We start from the raw sequence: 21,517 nt of genomic DNA, 5'->3' as shown, positions 1-21,517 counted from the left end.
TCAAATCCTTGTCCACCAACATGTTTGTACATGTGCTATTACTCTCCAAAATTTAAATTGACTACACATGGTAATCTCTGGTTATAATGGGTCCCTGCCATGTGTAGGGTTATGTAAAGAAAGTTTTGATTTTAGCCTTGTGACAGTGTTTCAGTGGACAGTTTTTTATATGACTGCACCTTATAGAATCATAGAATTGTAGAATAAGTTGCAGCTTATTTGCAGGGACAGGGGAGTGGGCCTTTTGCTCCTCTGCAAATCAGCTATAAAATTAAACGAAAAATCTAGTAACTAGCAAAGACTACAAACCAAAGAACAGTACTGTAATATGAAAATGTGATTTTATATATATATAATTTATTAAATTTATTAGTCACTTGTCACCCAAAAGTCTCCAAGTGACTTAAAGTAAAGAGCTCAATTAGGGTGCAGTAAGCAAAAATGAAAACATTTAAAAGGAACAGGAGCAAATCAACATATGCCCTTGAAGTTTTTAACAATTTATACTTTCTCAACGAGAAGCATATTATATGTCAGACAGTTATTCCTAATGGTTTAAATAACAGTATTTACGCAATAAGATTAGTTTTACAGAGTCTGCTTCTACTTAGGATTTTTAAAAAGACAGGTATTCGTGTTATTTAAAAACCATATGGCACAAATGTGGCATTGTTCCTTTAAGGGAGCAGGTGAAGGCTGCCCCAGGTAATATACAGATGAGATCTGAAGGGAGTGTATCATATCTTTGGGCCAGTGGGGTTATAATAGCATTCCAGACATTTTGTGTGTAAATGTTTTGAAATGTTAATGTCATATAATATGCCTCAGCATAATTCAGCAGAGAATTATATAGTAGGGAGTAATTTCCTTTAAAGGAAAATGGGTTAAGTTGGAAGAATTAACGCAGGCTACTATCCTGGAAAGAGTAGTGCACTTTGTTCTAGGTGGAATCCGATAAAGTTTTTTTCTAAAGGAATTAGAATTAACTTTCATCTGTAGGAGATTGAAAATGACATTGTTGAAGCTGAGGATTTACTGGTGATCTGTGGTATGTATTGTTGTTTTGCATATGGCTGAAAACTTATGTTAGTATATTAGGATTTCATTTGTGGTGCAGACTACTGTTGCACGATTCTCACACAGTATCATTTTAGTCAAGGACTAGTAACTGCCTAAAAAGGTACAGGGACACACACTATCTACACACCATTTATAAAGCAGAGATTTAACATATCACATTGATACATATGCATGATATTTCCTACAATCTAAAATATTTGATTCACAAAAGTACAAAATTATCTTCATCAATTTATACAATTCATATTTAAAGCAGTGGTCAGTATAAACCAAGTGCATCTCAAACATGAAGTCTTACCCGAGAATGGCTTTTGTGAACTTCTAAAATCCAAAGAGATTTTGAAAAAAGCAGCAGAGTGTTGTTCTGGAAAACCATCATGGATAGTAATGACATTCTGCTGTTTACAACAGAAGGATTACTACTGTATTTTGATATATTGGATTGTAAGATGTTTTTAATTAATTCAAGGTAACCCCTTTTCATGACAACGGAGACTGACAGTGAAGCAGTCTCAAAGTGGATACAGCCCTGGTTTGGGTTTCTTCTGCTCTACAGAATTTAATGATGTGTTCAACATCTTTATGCTATACATTTCTCTAACAGCAGAAGACAGTGACAGTGCAGTTGAGCATATACACGGTGTAATGACATGATTGCATGGGGTAAGTTGCAATGACTAGACATTAAGGAGAAGAAAGAATAAAAGTCAGAACAGATGTGGCATTTTCAGAGATAACCTGGATTTCTTTTAACATTTAGTTCCATCCTTAGAGGCTGTTGGGGAATGCAGCAGTTTGTTCATATAGAATTCCACAAGGTGCTGCCACAGCAGAATTTGTCATTACACAAGTCACTTTTCCAAAGAGGTATGAAGATTCACGAGAGCTTAAGCATCTTTGGTATTCTAGTATACTTGGTGTATCATCTTAGCAGTTGTTTTAGAATAGCTAGAGTAAATGAAAAAAGAAAATAAGATTTTAAGCTTCATATAGCTCCTACAATTAACTGCAAGTCCTATACTTTAGCTTGAGGAAAGTAACAACAAAACAGTACACTTTTAAGGGCGAGTAAAATAATTTTGCCACATTAGTACTATTTTTGCCAAAAGTTCTACTTTTGGGTTTTTTCCAGAGCAACTGAGTTAGTAACTTAGAGCATGATTCAACCTACAAGCCCTGCTAGAACAAGGATAGTTCAGCTGGTTAGAGCATCGTGCTGATAACGCCATGGTTGTAGGATCAAGGGGCTGAACTAGATTATCCTCAGGGTCCTTTACAACCTTACAGTTCTATGATAATGACACTGGGCAAGCTCCTGACTCTTAGGTATCCTATTTCTCAGGGATGTTATGTTACTGTTAATTTATATGCTGCCTTTCAGCCAAAAGACATACCCAGGGTAACTGTTGCAAGGCTAACACTCTCTCAGATTCCTGGAGTAACTTCAAAACTTCTAACTCTGAGAACTCGAGTAAAGACACAGAATACAGTCGTACCTCTGTTTATGTATCCCTCCGGATACGTAAACTTCGGATTGTGAACACGGCAAACCCGGAAGTGTATATTTCCAGGTTTCGCTGCACGAGCATGCACACAAGCACTGAATGGCGCTGCATGCATGTACAGAAGGGCGCCTCTGGTTACGGACTTTTCGGGATATGGCCAGGCCTCCAGAATGGATCCTGTCTGTAACCAGAGGTACCACTGTCTAACTTTGTACTGTGAAAGATTCTATAGAAACAGCAGAATAGATATTCCAGTATCTAATTGTGGGATGTAATCCATTGGTACAGTTAAGTGCAACATTCCTTATTTCCCTAGAGTGGGCACAGGCAGGGGGACATCCAGTCAGTGTAACTTCCTGTTCCACTGATCTGGAGCATCCTCCCCCTGCATGTGACCTGGAAGATGGACATGGCGCTGGCTGAGTCACGCAGCCATTTCCTCAGTCCTTTCTTGCTCTCTTGCTTGCTGATCTTTTGCTGCCATGCTGCTCTCCGGCAGCTATTTTGTTATCTTGATGTAATTTTGCACTTGAATTCAATCTCCATATGAGACAAACTCAGACTTTCTTGTGTGACTATTAAGTAAAGCCTGCCTTTCAGGATCAAATCATGAACTGAAATGTGAGTAAACTTTTTGTTACTTTACTCAGAAAGACTATTGTGTCTTTATTCTTGTAAGAGGGATTAAAGGGGGCACCAGGAAATAATCTTAACTAAGGGATTCAAACAAATCTGCAAACTAGCTTCCAGCTATATTGAGGGGAAATTGCTCTGCTACATCACTCACTAGTGTGAGTGAAGAAGGATAATACTTATTCAATATATCCTTTCCTACTATCCTTAACATTCCCACACTAATTACCATATTTTTCACTCCATAAGACGCACCAGACCATAAGACGCACCTAGTTTTTGGAGGAGGAAAACAAGGAAAAAATATTCTGAATCCCAGAAGCCAGAACAGCAAGAGGGATTGCTGCGCAGTGAAAGCAGCGATCCCTCTTGCTGTTCTGGCTTCTGGGATAGCTGAGCAGCCTGCATTCGCTCCATAAGACGCACACACATTTCCCCTTACTTTTTAGGAGGGAAAAGTGAGTCTTATAGAGCAAAAAATACGGTACCTCATAGGGCTGTTGAGGGGCTAAAATGGAGAGAGGGGAAACCATGTACTGCACCATCAACTACTTGAATGAAAGGTGGAATATAAATGAAATAAATAAATGAATAAAGCTAACCAACAACATAAACTGTGATAGTTCTATCGGCAGGTGCATGTAATTAAACCATGGTTATAGTGTCCAGTTTTTAAGAAAAAAAAGCTTGGGATGGAACAATTTAGAGCAGACATGGGGAGAGGTGCTTAACTCTTACCAGTTCTGCTGCTTTCCTACCTCAAATCCCTGCCTCTACCCCATAGAGAGTTCAGATTCCAGTTTTTATTTAGGGCAGAGAAGTAGTAGGAAGGGTTCAGCGTCTCCCTTTTTTCTTTATATTGCCCCATTCCAAAATATTTTATTTTAAAACAGCTGTTAGATTTAATTACATGCTTCACATGCAAATGCTTAGTTCAGCCCAGAGTCTTCCATTTAAGTATTAGTATTGTAGGAATTTAATTTGAAATGAATTTATTTAATTTTATTTATATATGATAATGATTTTCACATTCATAAGTATACATACATTTTAAGGTCAAATAAACACTCTGAAATAGAGGCTTGCAGAACTCTCAAAATAATGTTTACTATATTATAAATGTAACCCAACTAGGTGGGCTGGAGGGAGGCTATAGGCTTGTCTGATAACATTTTTATCATGCAATTAGATCTACTGCATGTGTTTATGCTGAATAACTAGAATAAAGCCTTGTTTTAACAAACAATGGGTTAAATGTTAAAGATTAAAAACACTTGTTTCAGCATTATAATTTTTTTTGTTGTTTCTTGAATCTGTAGCTTTCCCTGGCATTTAATATTGTGGGGGCTAAAATATCAAGGGCCCACAAGCTTAATACAGTGGTACCTTGGGTTATAAACACCTCAAGTTACAAACACTTCGTGTTACAGATTCCACTAACTCGGAAGCAGTACCTCGGGTTAAGAACTTTGCCCCAGGATGAGAACAGAAATCATGTGCTGGCGGCGTGGTGGCAGCAGGAGGCCCCATTAGCTAAAGTGGTACTTCAGGTTAAGAACGGTTTCAGGTTAAGAACGGACCTCCGGAATAAATTAAGTTCGTAACCACTGTACAGTGGTACCTCAGGTTACATACGCTTCAGGTTACATACGCTTCAGGTTACAGACTCTGCTAACCCAGAAATAGTACCTCGGGTTAAGAACTTTGCTTCAGGATGAGAACAGAAATCGTGCTCCGGCGGCGCGACGGCAGCAGGAGGCCCCATTAGCTAAAGTGGTGCTTCAGGTTAAGAACAGTTTCAGGTTAAGAACGGACCTCCAGAACGAATTTAGTACTTAACCCGAGGTACCACTGTATAGGAAAATTAAAAAGACCCTGGAAAAGCAAGCATGTATGCTCCTCAGATTTCATCAGTTAAATCACCTAAAGGATTATTCAGTCATCAACTAACTGAAGTGATTGAATCACCAAGCTCTTACATGCACGGGAGTGGGCTGCCTTACTTTTTTTCATTAGCAGTGCCTTATGCTACTTTGGAGGACCTGTACCACATTTAGGTGTGGGCTTTCTGGGAGCTATAAGGCTTTATCCCCAAAAGAAAGTGCTTAAAAGCCACTGAATGCATACACACTTTCTCAGATAAGAGATCTGGTCCCCCAGGCCCCCTTTTCTGTGTACATAATGTGTGTGGTGGTCCTTAGAGGTGCAAAGAAGAAAGGAGAGTAAGAGGTTGGTAAAGTCTTACCTTTATTCGGAACACAAGGCCGCGTAAACCGATTGGGCTGGCAGCCATAAGAAAATAAGCAAACATGCTTTAAAAAAAAAGAGGAAAAAGTCACCTTAAGAACCCATTCACTGGTTTACTTTGAGATAGTAAAGAACAGAATGCACATGGTGATTTCACCACATTTATTTTCAAATATACGGAACCAGTTGAAGTAGCTGCTTAGCCATGATTTCAAGAGATACTACTTCATAGACAATAGTGTGTGAATTCCCCATAATTTTGTAACCATATGGTAAAAACCATAAAACTTCCTTGTATCGTTTCTTCTGGATGGAAAAAATACAGCAAAGGAATTAAAAACAAGAATGAATATTCTGTACAACAATAAAGCTCCTGAACAAACATTGAATAATATTGTAGTTTGCTTCAAGAAATGATTGGAAAACCATCCATGAGGCAATACAACTGAGACTATTATTCAAATTTTGGAAAGAGGCAATGTTGATTCTAATAACTGAATCAGGGAAACATTGCCCACACCCTGAGTTTTACAAACAAGTTCTGCTTCTTAAAGAAGAATTTATTATAATACAGTTTCATGTGTTAACTCAGATTAGGCAGAATTTATTCAAAATAGGAAAATATCAGCCAATATATAGTGACATAATGTCATCAATCCAGCAAATACAATCTAGTCAATAGTGTACATCTATTTCATTTTTTAGAAAAGGCAATCAATCCCAGGGTGGTCCTTAATAATAAGAGTTTTACTAAATTTCTGTTCTGAAGGCCAGTTCAAAGGGATGCTCATGAAATATCCATCAGGCCAAGTGAGTGTTTCACATATGCCTTCCAAATTGCCTTTTCTTGTCACAGTGGATTAGAAAAGAGTGCCCTATTCATTGCCTCACTTCTATAGTGGAGTCTGGAACTTGAGACCCCAGGGCCAAGCGTAACCCTTGAGGTCTTATCTGCCAGGCCACAGCCCTACATTCTAGTGCCATTGCCTGCTTGAAATGATACCTCTGTCTTTGCTGGATGGTGAGATATACTTGTAAGAAATCACTGTTTTTTTGCATGGCTGGATTGTGGAACATTTGAACAGGTGTCTGAAAGCAGTTTTGGGGGGGAGCACAGCAGATAAACTAAAGATTAAGACAGGATTGAGATTCTGTGAGAGTCTATTGTTTTGAAAAGAGGTATTCAACTGGATCTGGAGATATTTAAACTCATTCTGAAAGTCCAAATTTGTAACTTGGGGGTCCTCGTAGACTTAGTGTTATTTATGGAAGCACAGGGAACAGAAGTGCCTAAGCGTATGTTTCATCAATTTTGACTGATGTGCCAGCAACATTTGAACCCAACCCATTGGACCTATTTGCTTCTGAGCCCAAATAAAGTGTGGGTTTTGACTTTTAAAACACTAAATGTTTTGTGGTCAAGTCACTTATGAACTGCCTATGCAGGCATGGGAAACCTCCAGCATGTGGACCAATCTTGGTCTATCAGGTCTGATTTGGTTTGTGAGGCCATTTCCCCCAAACCACACCCACTTGTTAATCAACTGTTTGTTGCAGAGGTAGGATTCAGTCCTACTGGGCACTATTTTGCAAGTTCTTTCCCTGTGGGGAAAATACTAGTAATGCATACTCATCCCCTCCCCACCAGCCTGCAGGTCAACTTTGACAGGTAATTGGAAGCAGCCACCTGTCAAAGTTAGCCCACGGAGTGGGAGGAAATGAAGATCTTTCCCACTGAGCCACAAGCTTTCTCCACCTTGAACATCTATTGACAGTTACAGAAGCCCTATTGGAATGCTCACCAGCGGAGTCAGGTAGGTTGGTGGGCAGAACACAGAGATTTTATGACAGTGGGCCCAAGGATACAAAACTCTCTACCATGGGAGATGCAGGCTTTGAAAACATTTCTGATGCAGACCATTTTTTAAGTAAGAGGTTATGGTTTTATTGCGTTATTCTAATGGCCATGGTTTGGATCTTATGCTGAATTGACAGAACTTTATTGGAATGATGGAACCTCCATCACACCTTCACCTCAAGTTCATTTCTACTACACCCCATATTGCTGCCTTAGCAACCATTTGCTCTTTTCCTCATCAGGAAAAAAATGCCAGTGCCTGTTTGCATTTGTTCCTCTAGACAAAGTAAACAGTAGTTGAAATGTGAAAGTTAAAAATGCTTAACATCTGTTGAATAGTGCTCAGCTTTCCTATTGTAAAAGTGTGCAGACTCTGCAAAACTCTGGTCCTTGCTTAAGAAATTTGAAAATGCATTTTCAGGTATTTCTTATTCAGTTTCAATAAATTACATACCAGCTATAAGCAGTACGAAGACAAAACCTAGAAGAGAGGGGAAATGATTCTGATAAGTGAGCTTCTCACAAAACTTTAATACTAATTAAAAGAAATGCTCATTCGTACTGGCAGTCACATCAGAAATAAATTTTAGCTGAAGCACTGCCAATGACTATTAATTTCACACTACAGCTGGTGGACGTATTTCAGGGCCAGAGTAGATGTGATGCTAAATGTGTCACGTTATTGGGTATTGTTCTTAAAAAGGAGGCATGGGGTATTTTTTGTCCACTTGTGTGGGGTGTAACCCTTTCCCCCTCTGGTACTGTCCTGATGAAAATTACTAGCTCAGTTATTAGCCCCACGAGGAAAGCACCAAGTGGCACCAATTACATGGTTTCAAAGGTATCTATTCCACCTTTTAAAGCATTGTAAAAATATTTCTGTAAGTCAAAACTATGTACAATCACTATAAGAACATTTCAATAGTATTAACAGCAAAGGATAAAAGCAGAACCAGGAGACTACAACTATCTTAATTAGTTACCACTGAAGGCCAGGAGAATTAAATGTGTTTAATTCACACTTGAAGTCTATCAGGGATGCCACTCATATTTCAGGAGGGAATTTCAGAGATGGGGTGTTGCCACAGAGAAACTCTAAGTGGTGGGGCAAGAGGACTCCAAAGATGCAAACTATATTCAGGTTTGTATTGGAGGAGGCTGTCTTTCAGATATTTTAGTCTCAAAACACTTTAGAGCTATAAAGGTAAAACCAGCACCATAAGTTGAGTATGGAAACAAATCTGAAATCATTGCAACTGATGTAAAACCAGCATACTATGGTCTAAAAGCACATGCCTGCCAACTATGTTTTGCAGCAGCTGCAGTTTCCGAAAACTTTTCAAGGGCAGCCCTACACCTGTAAGTGATCAAGGTATGTGTCACCATGGCCAGAGCTATCTTTTCCAGGAAGGTAAGTAACTAGTACACCAGGCAAAACTATGTCACAACGCTGGAGCTGGATTCCTTGTCTTCAATGGATGAGGGCAAGAACTCTGAAGCAGAAGGGGAAAGACCTGCGGGACCAATCCTAGAAGCACTTCCATCAGATACGTCTGTTGTGCCAGTGCCGCTCCAATTTGAGGATACAGTGTTGCCATCTTCAGACTCTAAGGACTCCATCACAGAGGCCCCAGTTGAGACCAGGGTCTCCCCTGAAGTAGAAGACTGATGGAACAGGCATGGGGCCTTTAATTGAAAAGGCACCTTCCAGTGAGACAGGGCTAGCAATGGGCTTGCTGCTGCTGCTGCTATATATGTCTTAGTCTCTGTTTGATGCTTGCTGAAATAACACTTCCTCCTCCTTGAGCAAGGTGGGTGGTGAGACCACATCTTACTCAAGTAAAGGAACAACTCAGAACTGACTTTAAGTACCTGCCTCAAAACTGACATCACATACAATGTAAAGTGTGAGATGGGTGGGCATATTTTCTTATTGCCGGGGGGGGGGGAGGTAATGCTGCTGCAGACCCAATTTGGAACCCTGGTGGACCAAGTTTGGCCAGCAAGCTAAAGGCTCTCCACCTTGGTCCAATTCATTGCTCCAAAGATCTACATGGTCACCTCAGTCCTTAATATCCAAAAAGAACCCAGGATCCAGTGAACAGGTGGTAAGTCTCAAGCCTCCAAGAAGCTTCTCTACATCTTAAGGTTGGAATACATGACTAGATATCATTGCAAATCCATCCATCCTTTTTTTCAAACTCTGACATCCAAGTACAATAGCAATTTTATCTACAAAATGAAACACAAACTAGGTTTATGACAGTGTATGCTCATGAATGTAGTAGTTCCTTCCCCATCTGGCCATTCGTTTCTGTTTATAATAGTCTAGTTTCTTTTTCAATGTGGCTTATAAAATGAAAGGTAGGAGAATACTATTTGCTTCTAATTGGTTTTAAATATTACACTTCTTAAAGAGTTGGTAGAATGGAAATTTACTTTACTTCAGATCAGGAATGGGGAACCTATGGACCTTCAAAGTTTGTTAGGATTTGTTACGAGTTGTAGTAGTCCAGTAACACGTGGAAGCCCTATTCCTGATTTAGATTATCCACTGGTGTCAAGAACCAGTTCCCTAGCCACCTATCCTCTTTCCTAGCTCACTCACAGGGACTCTTAATTATTACAGAGGGTGCTCCCTGTGGCTACTGCCAGGTGAACTGCCTATATGCATCAAACTCAAGCTAGTAATAGAAATAAAATTTCCTGTATGAGGAAAAGCAAGAGTGACACCTGAAAAGTGACAGCAGTGTCAGGTAAGTGTTGCTATATATCTACAACTTCATACGTACTCAGGTAACAAGATGGAAGTTTAGGTGACCATTGCTTCCCACCAATGTAGCGAATCTCAGATGGCCCTGCTAATGTATAGCCAGCAGAACATCGAATAGTAACTGTATCTCCAGGCTCATAGCTGGTTTTCTTCCCCCGGATTATTCTTGCATTACGGATAGACAGGTAATAAATGTCTGGTGAAGTTCTAACTGAAAACACAAACTATTATAAACAAAACAAAGCAACACTAAAGCACACATTATTTTCCAAATATTTCATATTTTAGCTTAACAAAGTGTTGTTGTGGTTGGAAGGGCTGTAGCTCAGTGGTAGCACACTTACTTTGTATGCAAAAGACCCCATGTTTAATCTATGCTATCTAGGGCTGGGAATGCCCCCTGCCCAAAATACTGGAGAGCTGCTGCATGTCAGTATGGGTAATACTGACTTAAATAGCCCTATAGTCTGACTTCGTAAAAAAGGCACAATTTAATTTGCAACATGAAAAGTGTTTGTCACCAAAACATTAAGAAAACATTGCAATGTACAGGTGAAACTAAAAAAATTAGAATATCGTGGAAAAGTTCGTTTATTTCAGCAATTCAACTTAAAAGGTGAAACTAATATATGAGATAGACTCATGACATGCAAAGAGAGATATGCACGCTTCTACTTCTCAGTGGTCCAATATTGCTCTATTTGCAATCCTTGTTTTGCTGATTTCATTTAATATTCTAATTTTCTGAGATTGTTAATTTGGGGTTTACATCAGCTGTACGCCATAATGATCACAATTATAGCAAATAAAGGCTTTACATATTTCTCTTTGCATGTCATGATTCTATCTCATATATTAGTTTCACCTTTTAAGCTGAATTACTGAAATAAATGAACTTTTCCACGATATTCTAATTTTTCGAGTTTCACCTATTAAGCTGAATTACTGAAATAAATGAACTTTTCCACGATATTCTAATTTTTCGAGTTTCACCTGTATAGTGTTGTAAATTCATAATTCTTGGTTTGTGTATATATATACACACACACACACAATCACACACACACACACACACACACACACACATATATATATATATATATATATATATATATATATATATATATATATATTATTTGGCACTTTCCACAATGTCTCAAAGCAGATTCAAGATTCACATTTAAAAACAAGTACAGCAAGAAAATACAAAAAGCCAGATTTGATCTAAAAAGTGATAAAAAATATTGTAAAAATGATAAAACCTACCACAGCCAACTAAAAATTACAATCAGGCCAAATATGGTCTTGATCCCTGCAGCATGATTCCATTTAACTAACAGCCTGGATAAAGATTAGTGCCACAATTCCACAAAGGAGGAGTGACCACTTAAAATGCCCATTCTTGTGTTGCCACCTCCCACACCTCCCCCAGAGGTGGGTACACTGAGGCGGTCTCTGATTATAACTACAGAGTCCATGAAAGTTCATATGAGGTGACGAAAGCCCCTAAGGTATTGAGGTTCTGAGCAATGTAAGGTTTTATGGCTCAAAATTAGCCATCATCCTTCCTCTACCATCAAGTTGTCAGTAACAAAGTTCATTGAGTTCTATTTCTTTTTATATACTGATCCAATTTGATGTCTCTCCCATTCTTTCAGTTTCTGGAATTGTAGTACATACAATAATGAGCAAAATAACAATCCCAACTGACTGTTTTTGAGCAATGTTGTGCTGCATATACTTCCAGATTAGTTAATTCAAAAGGAAAGGATGCAACTCTCTGCTTTAATCCCATGCAATACATTTCCTTGACAGTAGGCAGACACCATACCACTTTAAACAATTGTTCTGATTAGTTCTACGTTTCCCCTAGACTATCCTTTGAACGTAAGGCAAAGCAATGCCTTTTGAATCCAGCTAGCAATTAATCAGTGTAGCTCCTCTTGCATTATATGTGACCACAAACATAGGGAGGTATTAAAGTAGTAGCCCTATGATGAGGTATTAATTTTGTGGTAAATAAACACAGAAATCACTGAATACCCCAAAGCTATATTTATACCTACAGAAACATGCTTGCACAGGAGGATACCAGGAATTGTAGCCTTGGCATGCTACATTCATCTCCATGGTTTCATCAGGAAAAGAATACTGCTTATTACAGGTTACAACAACACTTGTTCCAATCCTATACTGATGTCGCAATGGACGCACAGTCCCACTTGGAATTAATGGGGCACCGCATAAACCTGGATCAACTGCAACAAAAAGTCCCCACAAAAATTGTAAAAATAAACATTGTGTTCCATGAGGGAAGATGAAATATAAATGTAAACAAACAAACTTGTTCTAGCTAATTAAAGATGAGAACTTACAAGAGGGAAACTGAAAGAAGAACTGGCCCTTTATAAACAACACACATTCCTCAAAGTGCATTCTGCCAGGATGTCAAATATTCTTTTAACCATTCAACAGTCACACATACTTTGTTAATGCTATTCAACAGGATAAAAGTAGGAGAGAATTTGGGAGATGTCCCTTCTGATGTTGAATTTATAAAGTGAAAAGCACATGTCCACATTTAGTAAACCATCTTTTATCACTGACTGAGGAAGCATAATTGCTATTTGAATGCTTTGATATTCTTACTTTCTTTACATGAAGGCAGCGCAGGATACCAGCTACTGTTCGCTCCGCATTTAATCAAATAATTTCCCATCAGAAAATATCCAGTTTTGCATTCAAATATAATAGTGTTGCCATATGTATACGAATGTCCAAATCCGCTTAATATTAATCCATGTTCAACTACTGGATCTTTACATTTCACCACTATAAGCAGACAGGAATATTAAAAAACAAAAACTAAGAAATAGAACATTGCATATAGTTTATTTACATTTTCTCAAATGTCAGTATATTCTGCTGAAGCCTTATTAAAAAGTTAGTTTTCTAAAAAAACCCAAAAACCTGATACTCAGTGTCTGGCTATATGTTACTCTGTGCCCTATATCTTCTATGTCACACGTTCTCTACAAAAGCTGTTACTAACTGCCCTGGATGTTTAAAATAAATAAAACTAAAACGTGGTGTCACTTGTATTAGAATTGCTGATCTGTATCTAATGTTTAAATTGGTATTCCAAACAATTACAGTACATATATATATAGGAACATGTGCACAAAAGCTTATACAGTACCCAGAACAAACTTAGTTGGTCTCTAAGGTGCTAATGGACAATTTTAAAAAAAAATTATTTTGACTGCGTCAGAGACCAACATGGCTACCTACCTGAATATATATAGGAAATAATCCATTAAGGAGATCACAGGTGGGATCTTCTAGAAACCTCTCCAAGGTTAACAATTTATTAGCTCCAAGTGCTAATAAGCATATGGTGACAGATCCAGTACAGAAATGCTAAACAGATACTATTGAAGGCCGATCCATCCACTGACCATTAGACCACAAAGCATAATGAATGGATCTCTCAAATGTTTAGATTTTGCAGAGAGATGGCTTTATTCACAGCTTTAGTCATGATTTTTAAAAAATGAACTTCTCTCCCAATGCAAATAGAAGCCATATAAGGAAACAAAGTGTGAACCCCACTCCCCATGCCATGATCGTGCATCCAGTCTATCTCCAGCCCCCTTTGTGTGTATAACCTGATAAGTGAGTCAGTGAAGGGTTGTGATTTGAGCAAACTCATAAATTCATTAATTTAGCCAAAGCTAGGAAATAATACTGGCTAGCTTCCTCATGAGACCAGCCTGGCAATGGCTTACTGGGAGTGCATCTTGAAGAAACAAAAGGCTGATAGTGGTCTGGTTTGTGCAGCCATGCAGGCTGGCTGGACCAGGTTTTTACAGAGACACGTGGGGATGGCACTGAATCCAATGCTGTGCGGCTAGGAAGGACAAGCCCCTCTTGAGATTTAAATGTTGTGAACTCTCTCTCCATCAAAACCCAGGTGGTAAATATGTGTAAAATAAAGTCTCTGCTGTGCCTCATTCTGAAGGAACACAAACTGTGGTCAAGTGCCCCAAACCCTAGAATCTTGCACGCATTCAGCAGAGGTTAGGGTGACATGTAAAACTGTCACTGTGGGTGCCCTGACTCCACAAAGTTTCTGTGTGCCCTGACCCCCTCTAGATTCCTGAGTGGTGGGGTTTAGTCAGTGTTTTGATTAACATGGTGAGCTAAGTGGCATTGGATTTAACAGTGCAAAAGGGAAGCTAAATTTATTTTCCAGTCCAGGGCATCACCTTGGTGGAGGGGGTAATGCTGGAAGTGGAAAGGGATGGGTTGGTTTGAAATTGGAACCTAGAAACAAAACCACATTCTCTCTGAAAAGTAGCAGAGAAGGAACGGCCTGTAGAGCTAATAATCTGCTAATGCACGTTAACCAAAATCAGGACCACTAAGATAGCCAGTTTATACAAAACCTAGAACTGGGGCACGGGCATGGGCATGGGCATAGCAGGGGGCACAGGGGGGCAGCTGCCCCCCATAATAAATAAAAATCAATGAAAATACTTAGCAAACTGATGTTCTCTCCCTCTCCCCCATCAAAAATCCTGGCTACATCCATGAACTGGGAGCGTGGTATATAGCCTCACTGCCTGTAAACATTGGGGCTTCCCCATTCGCTTCTGTATAGCACAAAAGTGAAATGCAATGTTTACTGAGATAGAGCACAAACATAAAAGGAGAACAAAAGTACCTCTGTCAATCACTCCACACATAAAATATTATTAAATAACTTAAGGATTCTGAACATGAACAATGAAGCTTAATATCAATTCAAAGCCAAATAAAGGGAGGGACAAGAGGACAAGTATACAGTTATCTAGAATAAAGTTCCCTTTTAATATATTATGAATCCTAATGTATCATGAATGAAGAGTAAAAGAAAATGCAACCTTTGCAGTTTGGGGGCTTTTCCTTCCACACTCTTTTAGTATCACCATCCATGCCACAGGAAATAGAGTGTGCTCCAATAAGAGAGAAATTAGCATTGCAAGTGTATGTTATCACTGTTCCAAGAGCATAAAAACGGGCTCCAGTCCCATTGTGAGATCCATTAGAAATGTTTGGAGGAGCTGTACAGAAGAAACCTAGAAACATATCAGAAAAAGTTGATATTCATAATGCTATAATGGTATTATATTTTGGTTATTCAATTCTTGATGCTTTAAAATATTAAAATTTATTTAAGCATATTGTTGGTTGACATCCATCTATCTTGAGAGACAATGGAGTGTGCCTCCAAGGGCAAAGTCAAACTAGTGTGTTAACAACACTGAAGTGACCTCCCCAGGGCAGTGTGTATACAAGTCCTGTGCTGCCCAGATGACAAGTAAATTTCTATTTTATTTTGTATAATGGAGGCAAAATTGTAATATTAGACCAAAATTGGGGGAAACCAATAATTATTTCTCTTTAAATAGTTATTTGCAGAGTCATACATATGGGAATTTACCCACAGAGATAGAATCTTCTGGAAAGCTCTAAAATGATGAGAGAGGGAGCTCACTCCCTCGTTTTAGGGCTGAGCAAAACTAGTTCAGGGAACAGTAGTTCAGTCCCCAAATGGAAACAACTATCCCTGTTTCAGGGAGGGAGTTTTTACCTTTTAATGCCCCCACCCCATTTTAAAAGCACTCCTGCCTCTCTGTAAAGGCACTCTTTCTTGGAGAGGCTTTCTACTGGCCATTACAGTACAGCATTCTCCTCCAAAAAAGATGCAAGATGATGCAAGTTGTAGCACTGTGTAACATTGTCACAGTGCCTTCTAGGAGGAGAATGACTGCCTGGAGGAATGCTCTCCAATTCCTGTGCAGCTACAGAGAACATTAGTTATTTCCCTTCAAAAATCTTCCCCAGCTTCAGTGCCATTTTTAAACCTCATTTTTATATAGAAAGAAATGGTGCTTGCTGAAGCGTTTAGAGGGTAGGGTAGTGGGGATACAGCAGACAGAACTCTGTTCTGGTTGCTCCCTCACAACAGGCAGCATTTTTAAATGGTTAACAAAAAGATGCTGCCACAACAGGCAACATTTCATAAGTGTTAAAGTCAAAAGGGATAAAAAAAGAGAGAAGAAAGCCTCTACTACTGCCATGGTAAGTACATCTCATCCAAAACGCTTTGTTCCCAAACCCAACCGCCCCCCCCAACCCCCCCCCCCATAAATAACTGAAATCTGGACTTGGCTACTTATGAACTGGATGGTCATTTTGTCTCAGCTCTGGAAATTCACAATACCGTCATTGGGTTGAATGTGCTTCGGGTTGAGCGCATTTGAGTTGCGCCCAGCGGCAACCCGGAAGTAACGGAGCGCGTCCCGAGGTACCACTGTACCCTGATTTTATTACCTTTGCAGAGTCTCCCATGTGGAGACTAGAGCTAATTCATCAGGAAGCAGGTATAAAAGTGTGCCAGGCATACAAGCTCCTATGCCATAGGGTTGTCATACGTCTGGGAAATCCTGGACATGTTCTCTTTTGGGGGGCCAACATGCCCATCTGAGGGGATTTTTATATTTTAAAGGAAATGTCCATTTTTGAGGGGGGGGGGTATTTATTTATTTATTTATTGTTTTGGCTCAGACAGCTCAAGCACATTTGGCTTTGCACGCCACAACTGCTGCAGTGTAAACTGGGGAAAGAGGCTCGTGGGTGCAGGTACTTTGCATGGTATCAGGGAAAGGGAATTGCAATCTGGAAAAGGAAACTTGAGAGGAAGGAGTAGGAAGTGATAAGATCCCTGCCTTTGTAACCTATCCTAATAATATCCAAGTGCATGGAAGGCAGATTGAGTATATGGATAAATAATAATAATCAGGGACCTTACTGTGAGTGTCTGCTATAAATTGCCAAGCCAGACTGAAGACTTGGAATGATGCCTTCCTAGAGCAGATTACAAAATATTCAAAAAGGAGATACACAGTAGTCATGGGAGACTTCAACTGTCTTGATATCTGTTGAAACTCAAATTCTGCCAAGAATTAAGGTTCAGCAAATTTATCAATTTCCTCACTGACAAGAGGCATGTGAATTGGGTGATTTGCCAGACATTGTCTCTGATAACTTATTGCATTCATAGTTTGTGGCAATATGCCAGTGACAAACTGGTATGAAAATATGGAATAATTGAGCATGAACACAAAATGAGCCAAGGGTAAGTATCTATTTCGAAGAGCATATTCTAGGTTCTTTGGGGATTGTTGTAGTTGTTAAAACACAGAGAAACCTGTTTAAGTAAATAATATGATGAACTACCTACCCTCTAGTCCACAATACTTTATATTTCCACAACAGTCTAACTACACGTTTTGCAAATTGCACAGCTGGCAGCTATTGGTGCTTACCAAACACCGCTTTTAAAAAAACAAACAAACCACCAATGCAGTCTTTTTACATGCCAAAACACTCTCCCCGCCCCCAGGCAACCAAACTATTCCTCAATATCTTCCCCATGCGCGCCGGACTAAACGCAGCTAGCTGGGCAAAATGGCAGCCTGGCAGAGACAGTCGCCTGAGGATGTGGAGCCCAATTTGTTCTGCTTTCAGCGGAGGGGGGTGGGGCCTCGCAGCTGAGCGAGGAAGGACACCTCGGCGCCACCTGGCGGTAGGCGGGGGGAGACATCCGCGTTTACCTCAGGCGCCTGGAAAGACCCGCCCACTCGCGCGCCGCGCTTCGTGAAGCCTCTCGCAGCACGAGGGGAGGCGGCGGGAAGGCGAGCGAAAGGGGCAAAGGGAGGCTCAGCGGCCGCTAGAGGCGCTGTCGTCGCCTTCCTCCCTCGTACTCACCCGCGCTATCCTGAGGCAGGGACCACAGAAGGAGTCGTAGTATCGATACCCCCGTTAACCAGAGAGCCCGGAGAAGCCCCCACGACGGCCGTTGCATAGCGCTGGCCTGAGAAGCTGGCGACCAGCCAACTGCGCATGCGAGGGTTGGGGGAGAACGTTGGGAAGGAGCTGCGCGTCGGTGGCGAGGCGTGCGCGCTCTCTCTACGTTTCTACGGGTCGCATCCACCCCGCGCGTTAACATCACCTGAAATAGACTAACAGGTGGCTCCCATACGACCTATTTAATAGCTCCTTTGGAGCTGGTACTTCCTTGTTACGTCTCCTGCCTCTCCAGGCCCGCGACAGCTGCAGTAGCTAGTGTGGACAAAGTAGCTGATCATTCACGGTGGTTCATGTCCCTGTATAGAGGGAGCACCTTCCTTGTAGAAATCTGCTACCTTGTACCTTCCAGCTGACACATTGAAACTTTCATTTATTCTAATTTTAGTTCTATCCATGCTTGCAAGAGTGAGATTTTACTGATTTTCAGTAAAACCGAGATTTAACTGAATCTTTTATAAGTATTTTTAACCAATTATTAAATGCTATGTCTATAAAGAGAAAAGGATACTAGAAAGGCTTATGAGAGGCTTATGAATAATTTAGAACAATCCTTCAGTGTAGCTTTATTTATTTAAAGCATTTTTATACTAGTTTATTTTGTAATCCAGAGTTGTTACATATTCTAACATGCACAACTATTAGGATTGTCCCACCACTCCACTGCCTGTGAACTGTTGGCCGTATGGTATTTCTAGTGTATGAATTTCTACAAGTAAATAAACACAAATTGCTTCTGTCACCTCCCCATCTGAAGCCTTTCCTCAACTGAATGCAAACACTATTACTTTTATTCATCTAACATGTAAAATGGAGTTGCCAAATAAAAGCAAAAGGCAGAGAGCATGTGCTACCAGCATATGGGATGTTTTAAGATCCCATAAGAACTGTAAAGGAAGCAACATAGAAGACAATTGTATTTTTCCAGGAAGGAAGAGAAGGTAGGAGGGGATGGGTAGAGATTAATGGGCTTGACAGTGGTTTCTTTACTTCATTGCAGCTGTTCTCTAAGGAACAGCAGAAGTAACAAAGACAGTCTGAAGGGAACATACACAGTACTATTCTGCTACAGAGGAGCAAGTACCTATAGAGAGAGATGTGTGGTTCTTTACAGAATCCATGACAATATTGTGAACATCTCATGTAGAATGAATACTGCCTGCACATATCTTTGATGCAATGGGCATTAATTGGTTGTAGTCTGTTGCAATCTACTTTCAATCTAGTATGCTTCTGTTTCCTAGTTTAGATGTAACAGGAAACGGGCTTTAAGAAAACATGGTCTTAGCACAAAAAACAGCATACAATAAAAGAAAATTGGAGTGAGTAGGGAGTGTGCAAATATAATCATTGTTCTAAAACTGCCAAATTGTACTTTATTTAGCTGGGATAGTTGCATTTAAATTTGCCCAAGCCTAAGTCAGAACTATCTTTTAAAAACTACTGTATTTAAAAAAACAATAAAAACATTTTTTATTACTTTACTGTAATTTATCATGATTAAGTTAGAGTTGAAATATATCCTGAAATACAAACTACTCATAAACCTCACACTCATCTACTTGCCAACACACAGCACATTACTCACACTCATCCGTTTTTACCTTTTGTTGTCTTCATCATTGTCAAATTTTGCAAGTTCTCAGGGGTAGGGAACCAGCCATTTGTTGCTACTGCTGCTTATATTATTCAGGAAAGTCCACACCTGAAGCAGATTAGTCAGCTGCAGTTTCTCCTGCTCAGTTTTTTTTCCTGGTCTTGTTCTCTGCCTAGCAGCTATATTACATATCCACACAGTGCAGAGTTTAACTATAAAACTCACTCCTATAAAAGGCAATGATGGCCAATGCAGCAAGGCAAATACTTTGTTCTTATGTATAAAATGGGTTGAAACTGAATACAATTTCATTTCACTATAGATTACAGTCTATCTAGTTTACCCACTATATTTTACATATTGAAGAATTCTGATAAACCTATTGATATTTGCACCCATTGAATGTAAGCAAAAAAGGCTCAAAGTGGCACAGTGTCTAATAAGCATTTTAAAATGTTGAGATTTGTATTCATGTATATGCTTTATTTCTTGCAAAATAATATATACAACACAAATTCAACCTCAAAGTATTTGATTCACGTAAGTACAAAATACTCTTCAGAATTTACAGTTTATCCCTTGTAGCTTTAAGGAAGTGGTCAATGTAAGCCTAAAAAGAAAATAAACCAATATAAAATATTATACAACAACACTGGTAAGTTTCTAAAATGAAAAGTGACTTTAGAAGAAGCAGCTGAGTGTAGCACAGCTAAATCATAATGAGCTGTGCTGATGTGCTTATGTTTATAACAGCAGAACTACTAAAATGTATGGGCATATGGGAATAAAACTATTTGTAAAATCAGGAAATTCTTCCAAAAGTTTAGTCAAAATTTCCTTGAACTTTGAACTTGTTGATAATGCATCATCTATGTAACAGGGTTTTATCATGTCACCTGTTACCATGTCTGTTCTCTAGCCTAAGCATACCCAACAGTTATTTGGGACTGACAGTTAAAGCAATGGGGTCTGAGCTCGCCAGAGGGAAAACAGGTGAAACTAGCTATGAAACATAAGTGAGCACCTATAAACTTCAAGTGACACATTGGCATCAAGTGAAGCTCTGGCTTGTGGAACATGATTTCTGAGGACCTCACATGGGAATGCAGTATATGCTGATGGCTGGTGCTATGCTGGAAATGCCTTGTTGACCAAGATGTGCAGCAATTATTGTGTTGCATTTTGTGAAAATTCTGTGAGCTGTGTGGCTAAGAGCGAAGCACCAAAACTCTCAACTGAAAGCAATGGTCTGGAAGGAAACACAAATGCTTTGGTTGAATTGAGATATGAAAGCAGACATCTTTTTGGTCTGTTGAAATAAAGCCTGACTTGATAAGGAGAAATGGGAGGATGCTGGAAAAAATAGCAATCTAGAACTTTTGGGGGTTTATGAAGGAAGAGAAAGCCCAAAGTGTCATGCATCTGCTAGAGGTATCTTTCTTGGCAATGGGAAATTTATTTGAAGGGTACAAGCCTTTGTACCCTGAACTCTGTTTCTACTGCCCCATTGCAGAAGTGTTTTTAAATCCTCCTCTAAAGCCAAGTACGAAAATGGAGAATGACAGAGCCTTACATGGCTCTGGAGTCACAGTCCATCATATGATTAAAGGTGTAGATTTCTTGGTTTGCCAGGCAATGCTGGTTGTGTGAGCCATCCCCTGTCATCTAGGAGATGCTTGAAGAAGAGAGAGAATTTCTCCCAGAGATAATGTTGATGCTGAGATACACAGGCATGCACTGCAGAGTAAGAATGTGGCATTAGGTTAAAACTTTCAAACCATTACATCCACCTTACATCCCTTCTCATTTGTCTGAGCCAAAAGGGATTGTACATCAAGGGGAGCAATAGTTAAACCACATGCATGGAAACTAGCTGACAAGCTCTCTCTCATATGTTCCTCCAAAGTGCA

General features: G+C 39.6%; 1 protein-coding gene across 5 annotated transcripts; it reads right to left on the bottom strand.

Moving 5' to 3' along the window:
• Window positions 1-1,055: 1,055 nt before the first annotated feature.
• Window positions 1,056-19,967, bottom strand: LOC128416147 (C4b-binding protein alpha chain-like). 5 transcript variants are annotated; one of them, XM_053393438.1, is made up of 8 exons: window positions 19,615-19,967; window positions 15,022-15,216; window positions 12,746-12,928; window positions 12,163-12,354; window positions 10,116-10,307; window positions 7,778-7,804; window positions 5,464-5,530; window positions 1,056-2,028 (listed from the first exon to the last, which is right to left on the bottom strand). In XM_053393438.1, the coding sequence occupies exons 1-7, from the start codon at window positions 19,631-19,633 to the stop codon at window positions 5,466-5,468; spliced, it is 873 nt and encodes a 290-aa protein (XP_053249413.1). In that variant the 5' UTR covers window positions 19,634-19,967; the 3' UTR covers window positions 1,056-2,028; window positions 5,464-5,465. The 5 variants fall into 5 exon arrangements, with proteins under 5 accessions (XP_053249413.1, XP_053249409.1, XP_053249414.1 ...); XM_053393434.1 differs by lacking the exon at window positions 19,615-19,967 and adding an exon at window positions 17,912-18,439; XM_053393439.1 differs by lacking the exon at window positions 19,615-19,967 and adding an exon at window positions 17,758-17,905.
• Window positions 19,968-21,517: the final 1,550 nt, after the last annotated feature.

The sequence above is a fragment of the Podarcis raffonei genome, chromosome 6 (assembly GCF_027172205.1).
Source record: "Podarcis raffonei isolate rPodRaf1 chromosome 6, rPodRaf1.pri, whole genome shotgun sequence".
Classification (NCBI taxonomy): Eukaryota; Metazoa; Chordata; class Lepidosauria; order Squamata; family Lacertidae; genus Podarcis; species Podarcis raffonei.
Note: the sequence above shows the minus strand (reverse complement) of the source record. Positions and strands in the feature narration are given on the sequence as shown.